This window comes from Danio rerio, chromosome 11, assembly GCF_049306965.1.
Source record: "Danio rerio strain Tuebingen ecotype United States chromosome 11, GRCz12tu, whole genome shotgun sequence".
Lineage (NCBI taxonomy): Eukaryota > Metazoa > Chordata > Actinopteri > Cypriniformes > Danionidae > Danio > Danio rerio.
Genome location: NC_133186.1, coordinates 26,875,635 through 26,894,521, shown reverse-complemented (window position 1 = coordinate 26,894,521; position 18,887 = coordinate 26,875,635). Strand labels below are relative to the sequence as shown.

The 18,887-nt window shown below is 37.7% G+C and overlaps 1 protein-coding gene across 1 annotated transcript; it reads right to left on the bottom strand.

Moving 5' to 3' along the window:
• Positions 1 to 372: 372 nt before the first annotated feature.
• adipor1a (adiponectin receptor 1a) lies at positions 373 to 18,507 on the bottom strand. Its single transcript, NM_001327754.1, is given in 9 exon segments — positions 373 to 1,545; positions 1,646 to 1,839; positions 5,166 to 5,353; positions 5,865 to 6,051; positions 8,093 to 8,264; positions 11,052 to 11,165; positions 11,276 to 11,473; positions 11,574 to 11,650; positions 18,304 to 18,507. Coding segments are annotated over 7 exon segments (1,128 nt in total). The 5' UTR covers positions 11,420 to 11,473; positions 11,574 to 11,650; positions 18,304 to 18,507; the 3' UTR covers positions 373 to 1,416.
• Between the last annotated feature and the right edge of the window lie 380 nt (positions 18,508 to 18,887).

Genomic DNA, 18,887 nt, shown 5'->3' with positions numbered 1-18,887 from the left:
TCACCAATAGCACATGTCTTTGGACTGTGGGGGAAACCAGAGCACTGGGAGAAAACCCACATGAACACGGGGAGACTTTATTGACATATTTATTTTAATTTAATTAAAAATACTTAATTTTGTTCAGTTTGCCTGCATCACAAGTAAATGTATCGTGATTCAAAGATATTCAGATATTTGAAGTGGAGAATAAAAAAGATGCACGTTTTTTAACTGTGAATGTAACTTAAATATGTTCAAATAAGATTTAACCCCTTAAACCAAGAAAAGGAGAGGTAAACATTTTAAAACCTGTAATACAAAAACCCTGAAAAATAAAAATGAACCTCCAGGGGTTACATCATATGGATCCTCCAAATAAAAGAAACAACACATGATCCATAAATATTTATTTAAACATTTCACATTTCAAATAAATGCAAATGATTTACCACCTCTACACATAACACATGGATATATGGATTGTTTAGTCCGTGGTAAAGCCACATAGTTAGCTTATTCATTTAAAAAGGATCAAACACTACTTTTTTATTTTTATGTATTTTTTTTTTACAAACAGCAGTCTGAGAAAGTTCAAAGATCAAACTCTTGTTATTAATGTAACATTTCGTAATAATAATAATAATAATAATAATTTGATTGGATTGCTTGCGACGTAAATTAACTAGCCATGTCTGAGACTAATGAAATTTACTACACTGTAGTTTTGGCCCATCTATTTTAAACCTATTTCCAGTGGCCTAAGGCACAGGAATATTTTTATACTTTACAGGAAAGTTTATACTTTAAAGACTGCACAGATGGATCCATGCAGAGGCCTTAATAACAATGATATTCAATATCTGTGCTGTAAGGTGCAACAGTTGACCTGTTTACGTTATTATCTGACCTAGAAGTAAAGGTTAAAAATTGCGCAAGTGTTCAAAGCAGGTAGATTTTACCCTCAAACCCTTTATATGCCCTTTGTGCGTTAAATCGCTATGAACAAAACATCTCAAAGACATTGCTCTATTAATATTGGGGCAATACTTTGGGTGTGCATCAAATGATCTCAATTGTTCATTTACAATAAGAAACAAAATGCATTACATTATGAGGGCGCATCTCTACAGCTCAATGAAAGTGCTTTTCACTACAAAACAAACATGTCGGTTCAAACTTTCAGATTGTGCTCAAAATTAAAGTTTGATGATAACAAGGGTTATCATGTTCCAGCCATCGGATACCTTTGACCACACAAATGCTTTCTTCAAAAGAAACTAAATCATGTAACAGAATAATAATAATTAAAAAAAAGTGAAATAATGAAAGTTAAGTTAAATCAATCAGGAAAAACTTAAAGGTAAATAAAACGAAGGAATGGGTATAAATGGGGTACTATTAATCCTAATTGAAACGCGCGAGTTTGACAAGTTCTCAGAGGAGAGTGTCATCAGTGCAGCCTCCTTCCAGACCATAGCGAAACTCCTGCAGGTTGGAAACCCCATAGAAATGAATGAAGGCCGCTGCCACCACTAGCACGTGAAATATCTGGTGCGAGTGAAACTGAGAGACAAAAAGACAAATCAGAAGGGTAATGGTTATAACACAGAACTCAGATCTGTTATTATGGAGCAAATGTAAAACCAAAGTCGCTTTTCCTTACCCAAATATCACACTTGCCCGGGAAGTAGCGCTCTGGGATTCGTGCAGCATACAATCCAGCGCCGGTGATGTACATGGCGCCCATTAAATAGAACCAGCCCATCTGTCCAACGGTAGTGGCCTTGACAAAACCCTCCTCGATGGTGAAGTGCATGGTGGGGACAATCCCGCTCAATCCAAGACCCATGAAAACTCCTAAGAATAACAACAATGTTATACGAGTGTGAGAATCAAGGTCTTGCACACACATTTAGCTCAACCTTACCCTGTGACTAAACAGGGCCCCAATGTGAGTGTGCATACCAATGTGCAAAATGGCAGATGTGGAAAAAAAAAAATGACACTGTGGTAAAAACTCCTCTTCACATGCCAGGAGCTGCTAAAGTTACAGTAAACATGACTTTGTGGCACTCAAGCATAAATGTTCTAGATGAGCACAGTCCTAATAATGAAGGAGATATTTTCAAGGCAAGGTGTATGTGGAGCTGTATGATAAACACGACAGCAACTACGAAAATGTTGACAAGAGGGAGTTATTTGGTGCATTCCAAACGATATTGCCCTCCGACAGGTACTTCAGAGTAAAACAAAATCATGGCTGCCATATTGAAGTGTCATTCAAAACCGGCCACTTCGAAGGGGCTTTTGGAATGAAAGAGTTTAAAAGATACAACTGATGGACACTTTGGGAAGTTCTCCTTTGAGCATTGAAGTTGTTTTATGTCACACCCTGCACTCAATTCGGGAAGGCACTTCTCTATGCTCTAGTCTAGTCTCTTTACAGGGACTGTCCGAAGAGATTTGGGCATAGGGATGAACCCTTTAGATTGGAATCCACCCATCATCCATCATGTAGAGCATAGGTCTCAAACTCAATTCCTGGAGGGACACAGTTTTGCTACAACCCTGAACAAACACAGCTGATGCAACTAATGAAGGCGTTTATGACTATTAAACTATTGAGATTTTATGATGAGCAGGGGTGTCCAAAGTCGGTCCTGGAGGGCCGGTGTCCTGCTGATCTTAGCTCCAACTTGCTTCAACACACCTGCCTGGAAGTTTCTATTATACCTAGTAAAGCTGCGGTCACACTGGAGTTTGAGCATGCGATATTCTGTCATACTCGTCCAGGACCGAGTATGGACACTCCTGGGCTGTGTCCGAAACCGCATACTGGAGCGACACAACTGACGCAGGTAGGTCACAAGACCATGACAATTGGCGGATGTGGTACGTCTGAGTTTCATTCATACTTTTCACATTCATACTGTATAGAACATACTTTTCTAACGGCCGAGTAGTACGTTTAAATTCAAGTGCAGTACCTACTGAGTACAAGGTGGTTTCGGACGAAGCCCTGAAATAGAAGGATTGCAGAGCAAACTGTCTTCTTCTCTTATGTGACAAGCAAGTGTCAGAAGATTTAAGTTCCACAGCGCCACCTTGTTTACCAGAGTATTTTTGTTTTTCCATTAAGCGCCATCTAATGTCAGGGAGGGATTTTGGTGATTCACTTTGTTTCTCATCAGTTAAAAATGCTTCGGTTTGACAGCCAAAAAAAAATATATATATATATATATATAAAAAAATAAAATAAAAAAATGCAAAAATGGTGCTGGTGTGTACAAGCCTTAAGTGATAAAGACAGGTGTGAATTGAAACAAGATATACATGCATGCGCTATTATTTGAAATTATAAGATAATGATTTGGCAAAAGCTGCGATTGTCATTCATATCTTGTGATGGAAACACTGCTCTGTGATCACCAGTAAATCTGCTCAGATTGGGCAAATAAGCCACATAAAAGAGAAAAGGTCAGGAAATCAAATAGATTAGAAGATTTAACTGCTTTTACTTATTCAACATGACTAATAAACACGACTATGAAATCATCATCATTATCATCTCACTGAATGATTTATTTCCAACAGTTAACTAAAGTTATGATATGCGTTCAAAGTAAAAATGTCATGTATTTTCATTTGCTTTAAAATCCGAAGCAACACAGAGCCATAGTTGACTGAGAAGGAAAATGTACCGCTTACAAAAATCGCAAAACAATTCTCATCAATTTTAGGATCACAATTAAAAGGTTACTGCACACTGAATCAGAATTTCGCACGTAAAAACTAAATTCAACCTCCTGTTGCATCAGTGAAATTTGAAACTTTCAACCACCATACAAAAAAAAAAATCAATTGGGGTTTGATTTTTTTTCAATTTGTTGCATTTTAAAAAAATGTTTGAGAAGTGTTGTTTTTAAAAAGCGCTTTATAAATAAACTTTGACTTGACTTTTGATAGTTTAGAGCAGGGGTCTCAAACTCGCGGCCCGCGGGCCATTTGCGGCCCTCAGTGCAATATTTTGTGGCCCGCGCCGACCGCTGTACTCTGACAGAATCAGCGGAGCGGGGAGAGAGAGTGCTCCCCGCTCCGCTGATTCTATCCGTACACAGCGCGCTTGTCACTCAAAGCGCGTTGTCGCGCGCGTTCTGATCATCTGTGTTGTCGCGCGCGTACTCAAGAGCGGTGTTATCGCGCGCCTACTGAAGGGCGGGACCGAGGGTGTGTCGCATCGCGGGGGCACTTTTGATCATTTTGGAAGGGCACTTTCTATGCAAGACTAAAAAGGGCATGTGCTCTGCACAGGGTGAGCCCTATGTGTGCACGTGCCTGCCCTGCATCTTATAAATATTGATATTATAGGTAGATACAGACTGGTACAGACTGATGTGACTGGAGTGGGGTGGGGGTGTTTTATTTATACATATATACGCCTTTTTTTTAGGTGAGGGAATGGAAGTTTTGAGTGAGTTCCCCCACTTTTTTCCCTAGGACTTCAATAAATCAAAGTACAGGTCTAGACTTAATGATGATCATCTTCAAGCCATACTGAGGGTCTCAACTGCTTCCGCTCTAAAGCCAAATGTGGTTCAGATTTTTGAGAAGAAGCGCTGTCAAGTCTCTGTCAGCAAGAAGTAGGCAAAAGATGCCATGTTCAGAAGAACTGTTCATAATCTTCACTCAATGTTCTATTAATGTTCAGGACACTTCATGTTCAGAAGAAATAATTAAAACTGTTAATAATGACATTTGAGGACTTTTTTTTGTGAAATCCCTTATGCGGCCCAGCCTCACCCAGACTTTGCCTCCTGCGGCCCCCAGGTAAATTGAGTTTGAGACCCCTGGTTTAGAGCCACCATACAAGCAAAAGGCAAAATACAGAAAGTGATCTGTGCTGGTCAAATGACGGCATTATGACAAACACAGTGCATAGATGAATATAAAGTCATAATCTGGCAGACGAAAAAAATATAAAATACAAAAAAAAAAAAAAAAAAAAAAAGGGAAATTATAGACTTCAGTTTTGCTACAAATTTAGTAAATGCTTCTCCATCTGAAAGCAGCAGCTGGAGATTTACAGCTAATTGCAGAGCCGGTTTTACTGAAAAAAATGCACATGAATTTCACCTTTGATTAATCGGCCCGCTGTACATTATAGCAAATATGTCACTACTCACCTGCTCTGGTGGGCCTGTGTCGTGGAGTGGAGAAACGGTCCCACTGGGCGACGATTATAGCGGCGATGCCCAACACACAGACGATTGTGAGGTAGATGAGACGCGGCTGAGGAGAGCAGTAGAACGAGTAGTAAAGCCAGGGTACAAAAGAGCCCATGATCAGCAGAGCAATGCCGGAGTAGTCCAGTCTGAGAAAGAGAGAGAACAAACATGAAAAACAAAGAGATAAATGAATCTTTCTGTCATGAAATAATGCACATAATAACATGGGACACTTTTCACAACCCTGTTATGACGTGTTTAACGGTCATCAATCTTAAGATTAATGTTAAAAAACAGTTTTTAATATTTTGATTTTAAAAAAAAAACTTATGAACATTTATGAATGTATTAGATCATCTGTGCGTCAAATCACAAACAAAGAATTATGCAAGGCGTCTAATGCAGCGACTATGGGGCTGAGAGTAAATTTGACGTTATTCTCTCTTCTGGTTGCCGTCAGTCTCACACAATTTTTTCCTTTTTCTGAAAGTCTTGATAACCCCATTGTGGAGTTTCTTTTATTATTTCAGCAAATAGGATTGTAAAAAAATATTTGTTGTACTCTCTTATTTACTGCGCTCTAAGTTTACCCAGCTGCGACGTTTTCCACTACTGAGAAACCTGGAAATGTGAAAAGGGTCTAAAGAGTAAACTTACTTGGAGAAAGTGCGTGAGACTTTCTCAGAATGGCAGTAGACAGTGTGAAATAACCAGGAGAAGCTGAGGCACAGCACTGCACCCAAGAAAAACATCCCGAACACCACTTTCTCCTGCAACGGGGCCATGAAGTACATATTGGGCCTCAGCATGGTAAGTGTGCCCAGGCACAAAAATAAGATTAACCCTGAGAAAACAAATAATAGTTAATACAGTGATGCTCCTTTTTTAGCTTAAATATTAACATTTCCAAAAATGTAAAGAGTTTAGACAAACACTGTGGCTTGAATCCACATATTTCATAATGAATTTAATTTGTAGGATAAAAAATAAATAAAAATAAATAATAATAATATAATATTTGTGTTTTTAAATGAACAAATTAATGAAACCTTTCTAATCATTTGAACTGTTTTTTTATTTCAGTTTTAGTAAAATTTAGACAATATTTAGACTTTCAATACAAGGGTATTTGCTTTATTTTATCACGGATGCTTTTTCACTGACACTACTATAAAATAGGTTGTTTATACATGATGCGCAAAATTCAGATGGAGAGCAGGAAGCGATTCTTCTACATGGGGATCGCTATTAGAACATCAAAATGTTTCTGTTTTATGTTGTTTATAATCATTTAAATTAGCCAAAATAAGACATTTTTGCTCATAAAGGTGGGAAAGTGGGAAAAATGGAGGAAAAGGCGGCATGTAATTAACATTTGTGTACAATCTTTTTTGAGAGCGAAAACTTGTTTGACAACAGATATAAAGCTTGTATACATGCCTATCTATGTGTTTAAATATGTTAATGTGCTTTATTAAAATCAGATACAAACACCACCACACTTATGCAATATACAGGAGAAATTAAATAATGTACCCTGCCATGTAATCAATGTAATTAAATATCCATCTTATTTCAAGTGGTGCTCGCTGCAGAGCCATTTGAGGAGAGCTGAGCTCCAGCGAGGGGGAGCTTAAGCTTGAGCTCCACCTTTTTTGCACTTCTTCTACGAGTGATGTCACTGGGGGTAGGGTTAGGGGTGGGGTTGGTGTACGCATTAAAACAGCTTACAGGAGGAGGAGCGACAGCTCATGCTCCCCCTCGCTGGAGCTCAGCTCTCCTCAAATGGCTCTGCAGCGAGCACCCTCTCTTATTTTGAAATAATCCAAGTTTTTTCAGGCGTTTCGGCAGAATAAACAACTGTAACGTTAACATCCATATGCGCAGCAGTGGTGAATGTTTGTTGATGGTAAATTTAATGACAGAACAAAAAAGAAATGCAACCCTTGCGACAAAATTAGAAAGTTATTATTATGGAGCACTTCTTTTCCCCTTACAAAGACAAATAAATAATAATATAGACAATGCGTCCACTTTTGTATGCTTTCATCTGTCATTTCATGATGTCTGGAAGATATCCACAAGGGAAAAACTATAGTAATTGATAATAAACATGTTTTTGAACCACATAGTAAAGTGTATAATAAATGCTACAGAATACTGTGACATAGTAAACTGAAAAACTGCAATAAATACTGTAACGTAATGTGTAGTGTAAACTGTGGTGTGTATTGTTACTGTGTATGATTATAGAAACTGAAGCCTATTGATTTATTTGTTTATTACTACAGTAGAGTCGTACCACAGCACAAATATAATTACTAAAACCGTTTAATTAAAGTAATTATCTATAGTATGCTTCTAAACACTGCAGTATTTACCATAGTATTTTTTCATGTAACGTAATAGCTTTTACAGTATCTACCGCCTCGATGACAGGCAAATATATTTTATTTTGAGTAAAAAAACTTGGCCCTCTTTATGATATAAGGATAATGCCCAACATGTTTGGTTATTTTATATTCATAACTTCTTGGAAATTTGGTCTAAAACACAAAAATACGAACTGTCCTCTAGATCTCCCGTTTAGTTTTTCCTTCCTGCCCTGAATTATGCGTCAACAAAACAGTGATTGAAAAAAACCTATTACCTTTTATAACCTTTTTAATCTAAGTGACCAGTTATATTTGTTATTTATTATGATAAAAATGCATCATACGTCACCACAAGTAAACGTTTAACACGATCTTGCAAGCTCTCAAAATTAGAGTGGTGTTTATTTCTTGTAATGGATCTGCTGCATAATTGATGTACTAAATATATGCATGAGGTGGACAAAAGCCACTATTCTCTGTGACGACTCAACGCTGTAACCTCAACCTTACCCAACAAATGAGTCCAGATATTCCCGGTCTCTGTGTGGATCCTGAAAATGCTCCCAAAACAGGCACGGAAGGAGGGCATGGGGGGCCGGTGACCGTGCAGGAGGTAGTCGTTGTCTTTTAGCCACTCTGGCAGAACGTGAAAGGGAATGACCCTCCAACGCCCCTCCCAAACCTGTAGAACACACACTTCGCATTACAATGTTTTTGTACACCTTTTCCAAACTCATATGACTTACATATTTACATTAGACACTAAGGAATAAATTGAAGTCAATGGGGTACAAAAAAGTTGCCCAAACCTATTTACAAAAAGAGTTTAAACTGTTTTTGTCTACATTGTAGGTGCCAATGAACCCCATAAACCCCTTTCACATCTTTTGTCATGCCTTTTCAAATCTACATTGTTCCATAAAACACACACAAAAAATGTTCTGAATAATGTTTTAGCAGTTTCAGTCCATATAATTAAAATCATTAATGTTTTGAACCCATTGACGAGCCAATTTTAAAGACTGATGCATGTTTCAAGTTAGTAACATTGTGAATCTAGTAAACTAGAGATCAATATCACAATGTGACCATTCGCAATAGTCACATCACAAGTTGAGTTTGTATTAGAATGTATTATTTGCATGTCTTTTTGATGCCTTTGATTGTATAATGATTTTAAAAGCATTTAGGTATAAGTAACTGTACCATTTGTTACTTTAACAAAGATTAATTTTATTGAATTGTTTTTATTTTTTATCATTCAGTTACTGTACTTGAATACTGTTATACTTGGAAACAATAATATGCTTTGTTTCAATTGTATCTGTTTCTTGACTGTATTTTTAGATTGTTATCACATGCACATCTACACATACACATGCAATTATTACAGAAATGCACTGCAAATAGCACAGACCACAGAGAAAATGTGTCGGGGGATCCCAAAAATTGTATAGATTTTTTTAATTAGATTTTATGGAGATGCATCGTCACTGCAGAATCATCCTAATTAATCTAACATTATAAATTCTTTCCAAATAGAGATATTAAGTCATCTGGTGAACTTAGTATTGCAATGTTCCATTTTTCCAATATCATGCAGCCTAACAGTAAACCTGTTAATATCCATGTATATTTATACCACTACATTTGTGTTTTAACATGGACTAAATTTACAAAAAAAAAAAATAATAATAATAAAATAGAAAAATAATTTCTAACACAACTACTGAGTGAGCGAAGGCAAATTAAATCCTTTTTTTATACCACTGCAATCAATCACTTGAACAGTTTTTCATTCATTCATTCATTTTCTTGTCGGCTTAGTCCCATTATTAATCCAGGGTCACCACAGCGGAATGAACCGCCAACTTATCCAGCAAGTTTTTACGCAGCGGATGCCCTTCCAGCTGCAACCCACCTCTGGGAAACATTCACACACACACACTCATACACTACGGACAATTTAGCTTGTACCGCATGTCTTTGGACTGTGGGGGAAACCGGAGCACCCGGAGGAAACCCACGCAAACGCAGGGAGAACATGCAAACTTCACACAGAAACGCCAACTGAGCCGAGGCTTGAACCAGCGACCCAGCGACCTTCTTGCTGTGAGGGGAACGTGCTACCCATTGCGCCACTGCGTCGCCTTTGAACAGTTTATCCCATTTCAAAAATTTTTTTTGTTGAATATTAGAGCTAAAAGGAACACATGAATGAATAAATAAATAAATAAATTAATTAATAAAATGTTGTATTTTTCATTTCCCAATATAAAGAAATGTGCCAATTATGATAACTCCACTATATATTCACACTTGGTCCTATTAATATGTTTGGTTCAGACCAAAAATAAACAAAATTATACATTGGGTCCTGAGTCGCTTAGCATTCAATGTCATTTTTAAAGTAAATATACAAAATAAAACAGACAAAGCTGTAATGACACACATTTTGCCTGTACTAAACTGTAATGAATGTGGTAAGAAAATGCATGAATGTTTAAGCACGTTTTTGGTCACATTGTAACACACAATGTCCTGGTTTTTTTGTTTGTTTGAGCCAGTGATGATCAAACTAGGGCCCGATGGCCAAAGTTGGCCCATGGTAACCTTTGATTTGGTCCACTATCCCATCTGAGAAGAGAGGGACAATGATGGAGATGTTTCGATGTTTCATTGTTAAATGCTAACTGAAATTAAATGTTTCAATTAAATGGCATATTTTAATCAGATTTTGTTTAAATGTACTTACTGTCACCCGACAATGGATGGTGAAAGAGGTTGATGAAGAATGATGGGGATGTTTTTATGTTTAGTGTGTCCAGCATTAAACTCCACTGTGTTATAAATGTGATTGTTAATGTTTTTTTATGCATTAGGTTATAATTTTTAAAAGTTATAACTTTGATTTAATATAGTTTGGTATATTTACCTTCGGACCACGGCTTCTTTTTCAGTCACACTGCAGCACTGTTTGTCTGAAAGTGTGGCTTATTTTTTCAATGATCTCAGCCTGCTGGTTTGATGAGTACCAAGGTTGGGATTGCAGCAAATAAACAGCACATAAACTCCACTAAAGAGTTACTGCAGCAGGGTTTGTATTAATCAAACCAAACATGCCATGTGTTCACACAATTAGACCCAATGGCAATTGTATTTTTGTACGCCTACCCCTTATCCTTCCCCTTAGCCCTTGAAAGAGCGTGAAGGGGAAGGGCTTTAACATTTACCCCTAAGAAATGGGACAGCACTACAACACCTGCACACATCATCATCTGTCATTGCGATCTTTTGCTTCATATGAGATTGACGATGGTGACTGCTATTGTTTTTCCATTTCTTTTTAGATTTTACCTTCAAGAAATCACTGAAGGTATACAACATTGGGGTAAGAATTGGGATTGATGAAAAAAAATGGTGATAGAAGTCTGATTTTGATCTTCACAAAAATGTCTGATAAACCCACCTTATGCACAAACTCCTCCATCTTCTCCATTGCGTGGTGAGCCTGCAGGGGCAGAGTCAGAACTTCTCCAACTTCTTCATCCTCCTCTTCATCATCAGCAAGAGCACCTGCTCCCTGTGGACACAATCAGAGCTCAAAAAAACGAGTCTGCTGTACTTTCTGCTGTCTGGCATTGAAAATGAAAGACTCTGTAATGCATTCAGATTAATAATCTTGTGGCTTGCCTCTGACTGGAGTCCTTTGGCTCCCATGGGGCCATTTTCTTCCAGCAGGGGCCCGAGTTCCATCAGCTCCACGTCGGCTGGAACGTGGCATTCCTCTGTGACCCGGCAGTCTGCATGACTGGCAGACCTGATTTGGCCTGACATCAGTAGACTGCCCTGTGACCCGTCCCAGACCTCTGAAGCCTCCACTTCAGTTCCCTGCCAGCCAAAAGTTAAATATTCAATCAAAACAGCACACTTTATTGTCAAAGTCAAGACATGACAACAGCAGTGAAGCGGAACAACAGAGACGGCTTACCTCTAGCAGGAGCTTTGAACACAGGCAGGTCTAAACCAGCCTCCTGATGTTTGCCTCTCTATGAAATAGCATTCAGTCTTGGGAAAAAAGGGAAACAACATGGCATCAGTATCTCAGTTCACGAGGCTAATACAATTATACTGTGTGCGTTTCAAAACCTAGAGAGGGGTGTGATAGAGCATTTTAACGAGGACTTTTCTGAATCAATTTCAACCCGTTTAGTCAAAAATATTTACTCAAAAACTAAAAACTGCAGTGCCACAAATGTTCTGCTTTGGCCATGTTCTAAATTTGTTGACAAAACTGGAAGACGAAGGAGACAACACTATGTATTGAATGGAACCAAAGTCCCTTTAAGGCAAGTCATTTCACTCGATGGCCATCTTTGAAACGCCTCTCAGGCAGTATGCTCGGGCATTCTGTTTGAATGTGGAAACGTCAAATTCTTCAAAACTGCTTGCCAGGCTTACGAAGGAATTTCATATTAGGAATCGATAAAAGAATTAAACAACTGTCCCTGCAGTTTCATTTCTTAACGACTAACTCACGGCCCACTAAATTCAATCAAAATGCTATCTATCTATGCACGTCCAATATTTTTATCAACTCATATTCTAAAACATAAAAGCCATATATATGAAATAAATAAATAAATACAAACTTTAATCTCAATTTAATTTCTGTATACTGTCCATAAAGATATTTGTTGAGTTCTAAAAAATACACTATTCATTCATTTATTTATTTAAGTTCCTTATTTATCAAGGGTTGCCGCAGTGGAATGAACTGCCAACTATTCCAGCATGTTTTATGCAGCAGATGCCTTTCCAGCCACAACCCAATATTGGAAATCACCCATACACACGCATTAACACACACACTCATACACTACAGCCAATTTAGCTTATTCAATACACTATTCACTCAGCCTATATTCAATAATAAACATCACAAAAACTGCCAGCTAATGCATGGGTAAATCTTCAAACAGTGTTACATTTTAACCTCTTTCACCTCATCCTGTTTGCTGTTTCACCATCTAAACAATCAAAACATAATACAAGTCAAATTTGTTTCATTTTGATATTATGATTTACAGACACCAAACAGCCTTGTGTAGCTGCATATTTATATGAGCATCATCTTCACTCTGCATATTTAAAACAAAACAGGGCTTAAATATAACTGCCTCCTTTCATTTCCATTGAAAAGAATTAACTTTATCCCGTCTCTTTTGCAGAATATCAGTTTTAATAACCAATAATGGCCATTATAACAGTATAACGTACATTAAATTTCAACAATAAAGGTAAGCAATCAGTCAATGTGCAAAATCAGTGTATGTGGTCACATAAATTAATATATTAGCTTATCTTTGTACTCAGCCAAAACAGTTAACTGAGAACAAGTGATTCAAAAGACAAAAGGATTGTTGGATAGAGACAACAAGATGAATTCAATATCACGTTTAACAACTATAGTGAGATGAGATCATCCAGCAGATGAACTGTCTGACATGCACTATACTCTCACCTGGGGTTTATGCTCACCCGCTGAACTACTGGCTGAAGGTCTTGGCAGAGAGTGTGTGTGTGTGGTCACGTGATTTGCGCTTTTAGCCGTGTACTAGAATGAACGGAGAACTTTTCAGAACCGCTAACTGAAACGCCGGTGTATTTCCCGCGATTTCTCTGCGCCTCCCTTGCGTTTCTTCTCTCTGACTCTCGACTATTTTGACAAATACACAAAGACGACGCACGCTCACACAGAGTCCAAAATAGGAGTTTGTGATTGGGCCAGCCCAATGTCAGTAAAGAAAAGAACCAATGGGCTGCAGAGTGTCACATGGGCCGGCCCGGTCTGTCTGTCCGGGACAGACCTAAAAGCGTCTACTTTCAGAGAGTCACAGATCACAGCAGCGTCAATTAATAAGGCAGAAAAAAACAATAGGCTACTAAGCCTTTTATGGGCCGATCAGGTCATAAGACGATGATCAGCCCGGCCCAAAAAGTATGTCGGCCCACCGGGAAAGTGCCCGGTTTGCCAGATGGCCAGTCCGCCCCTGGGGCCTCATGTATCAACTCTGCGTACGCACAAAAACTTTGCGTACGCCAGGTTTCACGCTCAGAATCGCTCACGTTTGGATTTACTAACAATGAACTGAACGTGGGAATGTGCGCAGCTTCACGGCAGCTTTCTGGCAGGCGTACGCACATTTTTTGTGCGTGTCTGTTTTATTTCCATTGGCGACTCCTAGAGGCAGTTGTGTTAAATTTCTCTCTACAAAGTGTCTGCGCCTTGCAATGGCAGCTGTATGAGACGGGTTCAGCAGGTATATAAGGTTTCCATACCATACATTTGACCAGCTAAACATTAAAGCACAATTTGCAGCAGTCGCCTGTTTTCCCAATGTAATCTGAGCGATCTACCGCACGCACATTGCTATAAAGACACTATCTGAAGATGAATTTGCATGCGTGAATCAGAAACATTTCCATTCAATAAATGTGCAAATAAAATATGGTGCTTATTGATATGAACTTATTGATAATTCCTACTTGTCTTTCTCGTGATAAATAGTTGGCAAAATCTGATATGTAGCGGGGGAAAAAACAAGAAAGAGTTCATCAGATGCTGGATTCGAGCCGAGTTCATGCTCGAACGTATCAATTCATGATCACAAGCGTCTTACGAGCGCGGCACTGAAACTGTTAAGCGTCCTGTAACATTTTACAGATATAAACCACACTATTTCTTTTTTTTTTAATGCACTCAGTGCGATGTTCAGACCCAACTGTGTTGACCGCATCAGCTAAACTCTCCCACTCTATTTTTTTCTTTTGTTGTTAATTCCGGAGAACAAACTTGCAAATAACACCGCTTTTCTCCGGTCTACCTCCGAAAGCAGCACCTCCAATTCACATTCTGTTCAAAGTTTCTCTTTTTGCTTGATTTTGCTATTGCTTTTTCGTTGGGTTTTTCCATTAGCATAGTCATTAGCATATTCATACGGGGGAGGAGGCAGGGAGGGGTTTTGTGCTCGTGCATGTTGCTCTCAGTTTCACGTTCATTCAGATGTACAAAAGAATATGCGTGAGATTCGGCGTACGCAGTGTTTCATACATCTGAAATTTTTTCTGCGTACGCACATTTACAGCTTTGTGCGTACGCAATGTTTTAGTAAGATTTCCACGCAAGTCTTCGTACATGAGGCCCCTGGTCTGGTGTATTCAATAGTCTTTCAAAGTAACTCACTATTAACCTTTTTGTTGAACTAAATCAGTCTTTGAGAAGACCTCATTCTTGCTTCTGTCATATTAATTAACATGTTAAAAAAACATTCAGGGATTTTTTTGTATTCGTCTGTTTTTTTCCTAATAGATTTCATTGTACAGTGAATTATTTTGGATTAATTTATGATGGTTCACTTGGCCAGCCCTGGCCCGATTGGAAGAGGTGTGTCTGAGTGCGGTTCACTTTGGCTTTAGTGCAATAAGCATGTGTGTGAGTGCAAAACGCACCAGAGCCCTAAACTGAAAGCGAGACGTGACTTTTAAGGCACTGTTTCATATGGATTAATTAATCATTCTTACTGTTTAATGAACGCAAACTGTCGTAGATTATTAAAGAGGTAACCCCCTCACTGCACCTTTAGCAAACCTCCTAATTCCTGCAGCTTGAGGACTTTATGATTGTGTATGAGCGTCAAAAGTGGCGGATCTGTTCGGTGAAATATTTGACTGCATGTCACTGCATATCAAACGACTTAAACGATATAACAGTAAGAAATCACCACTGTGCGCTTACTGAACAGCGCATCATCGATGACGTAAGCGTGCCCAGGCTCGAATGCAATGCGAGTGCATTCTACCAGAAACGTACATTATCTGTCCCTGAAATACAATCAGAAATACAGCGAATAAATGGTTGATTTCTGAGAGTTGTTTTGTAAAGGAATATGTCATTCATTTGGTTAGACTTTTTCTTTATTAAAAACACTTTACAAACTCTGATATTGTCCATGTCCTCAGCCTAATTGAACCTACAGCTTTAATAGTTTTGCTAAGCTAAAAACTGTTATTTAGAAGAAGAAAAAAAAAAAAACTTCAGAAATAGCAAGTTTAAGCTGTTGTCATTCACATCAATTGATTAAAAACAAGAAATTATTAATAAATTTTACAAATAAAAACTACAAATATAAAGTTGAAGTCAGAATCATTAACCCCCCTGAATTATTAGCCCCTGTTTATTTTCCCCCCACTTTCTGTTTAACCAAGAGCAGATTTCCCCCCCCAACACATTTCTAAACATAATAGTTTTAATAACTCATCTCTAATAACTGATTTATTTTATCTTTGCCATGATGACAGTAAATAATATTTGACTAGATATTTTTCAGGACACTACTATACAGCTTAAAGGGAGATTCAAAAGCTTATCTAGGTTAATTAGGTTAACCTAGGCAGGTTAGGGCAAGTTATTGTATAACGATGGTTTGTTGTGTAGACTGCCAAAAAAAAAATGCTTAAAAGAGCTAATAATTTTGACCTTAAAATGGTTTAAAAAAAATAGAAACTGCTTTTATTCTAGCCGAAATAAAACAAATAAGACTTTCTCCAGAGAAAAATAAAAACATTTATATTATAAAGACAAACTGTGATAATTTCCTTGCTCTGTTTAACATCATTCGGGAAATATTTAAAGGAGAAAAAAATCTAAATCAAAGGGGGGTTAATAATTTTGATTTCAACTGTATAATACAAATGAATTTACAATTGTCCTCATGTTTCGGTCAGTCCTGTCACATTTGCATTAAATTGAATACAAAATGCATGCAATACACATTTAAGGCTATGACTCAGAAGTGAGATCATTTGACAGAGGGTTTACTTCTTTGTTTATACTGTGAAATTGTTGAAGAGCAAAAAAAAAAAAGTTCTCATAACACTTTTTTTTTAGTTACTCTGTTAATTCCTAAAAGAAATGCTTAATGCTTAATTCCTTAATTCCTTTTTAATGTTTTACCTTTTATATTGTGTTGTATGTTTGTTCCTGATGGTTTATGCAATAATAAAAAAAAATTAAATTCATTTTTTATAAGTGAAAAATGCATGTTTCTGATGGATGTTTCCCCTATACCAACACTGAGGAGAGGAAACCATTTAATTAACTCCTTATTTTGGTTTATGTGGACACACAAGTATTCTCATAGCTTCAGTGGCTCCATCAGAACCTTGTGAATATGAAATGTTATGAGGATGTTCTTTGACAGGACTTTGAATGAATATGAACCATTGCTGTCTGTGTAGGATGACGGGCTATCTCAAATTTCATGTTAAGTGTTTTAATCTGTATTTTGAAGACAAAGGGCTCAGGGTTTCTGCAGATTTCTTCAAATCAAATGTTAGACTTTAAGACCATTATGAATGAAATTTTAGACTTCTACAGGGCTAAACGCTAAGGATTTTTTCGAATGATCCGATTACTTCTGTAAATAGTTTTTGTAATGTAAGACCATGTAAAAGGATGTGTTGCTTTAGTTTTCTTTCCCTCATTAGGGAAAATAATTTTGGAGAATTTGCTGTGAAAATGTCTAACAGCTGTTCAAAAGCTATACAAATTTTAAGATGGATTATTGGTGATTGGGTGTTGGCCAGATTGGGAAGTTTTACGTGGCCATAGGGAAATTAAGATCAGTTTAAAATGATTTACGACATACAACTCAATATTTTAATTTAGGCCTTTTTGAGGCCTAAAATTTAGTTTTTTGAAATTGAAGACATTTTAAGACTTTTGACCCCACAGATACCCTGGTCTTGTGGGATTGGAATGACATGAGGGAGATTAATTAATAACATAATATAATTTTTTGGGGTGAACGAACCCTTTAAACTCGCACAATGAGACTTGTTAGGAAGTCAGGACCATTTGGATTAATGGTCTTCACATGTTTTTTTTTTTTTTTTTTAACTCTGGTTGTGTTTGTAACTCTGTTTGCATTGTATGAATCACGTTTAGGCTTAAAAAATATTTAATGTTCTACTGAAGACAAACAAAGACATCCATATTGGGTGTCTTGAGGATGCGCAAACTAACAGCATATTTTTTTGGGGTGAACTATTTTTTTAATAACGTTAGATCAATTAAATAAACGACACATTGACTGATTAATATGCACATTTCTGTGAACCAATTTAAAAGATTCGAGTCACTGTCTGTGACGAATCAACATCCTCGCCACTAATGCGAATCAAAGGTTTGAACGCACTTATAATCCCAAAACCACTGTCTAGATGAGCTGATCAGTAGATTTCGAAATAAACCCGTCATAAATAACATATGTGTCTGTATGAGGTGGCATCAAACAGCTCATAACCATGACTAACGGTAATTAGCCAGCTGGCTAACATGGGGGGCTTTAAATTTTGCAGGACGAGCAGCAAAAACACCGGTAAACGTCACGAACAACACTTATAACATACAAACATTCACAACGTTACATAGCAATGCAATAACAACAGCTATTTTATTCGCAAAACAGCCCTAACGACGATTAATTATTCAGTGCGTATTGTAAAAAGCCTAAAGCTGTTGTGTTATAACAGGTTAGCACTGGGACAGAAATCGCTGCGTACCGCTAAACTACTGTCTGGATGCGTTTACAACAACATTATCACATTTTTTGCCGTTGGATTGAAATAATAATACATTTCATCGTGCAGACGCTTACCTGATATCCAGATCTGTTGTTATAGAAATGTGATCTCTTCCGGATGGCCACCAAACACCAGCAGGATGGAGAAATAAAGAGTTGAAAGCTGCTGTATGTCAGACGGCGAGTTCAAACTGGCTCTCTGTTGTCTTTGATATAACACGCGGTGGCGCCGCCCGCTGGACAACTGCGGTAGCGCACAGTGTTTGCTAAAACCCCCACAGCGCTCTTTAGGGGCACTAACCCATTTATTCAGTGGTTTTCGTCCAAATTTAGAGCAGTAATCGCCAGCAGGTGATTTTTTTTCAATGTGAAGGACCCAGTAGCTCCGTTTGAAGATGCGTCTAAAATTCTGTAGCGCGTTTGTGTGACGGTCACATTTATGAGGCACGTGCGAACAGGATTTAGGAAGATAAAAAAAACACTATCAGTCTTTCAAGATGGAGTATTTTTGTGTTTAACCAGCTGGCCTTCACTGACAATCTCCTATAATCCCAAATCCTCACCCTAGCCAGTCTTTATAATCTCTGTCAATGCAAATGTGAACATCTCACGACCAAAACATCCATAAAATACTCAGATGTCAGAGCGGGGAAAAAGCC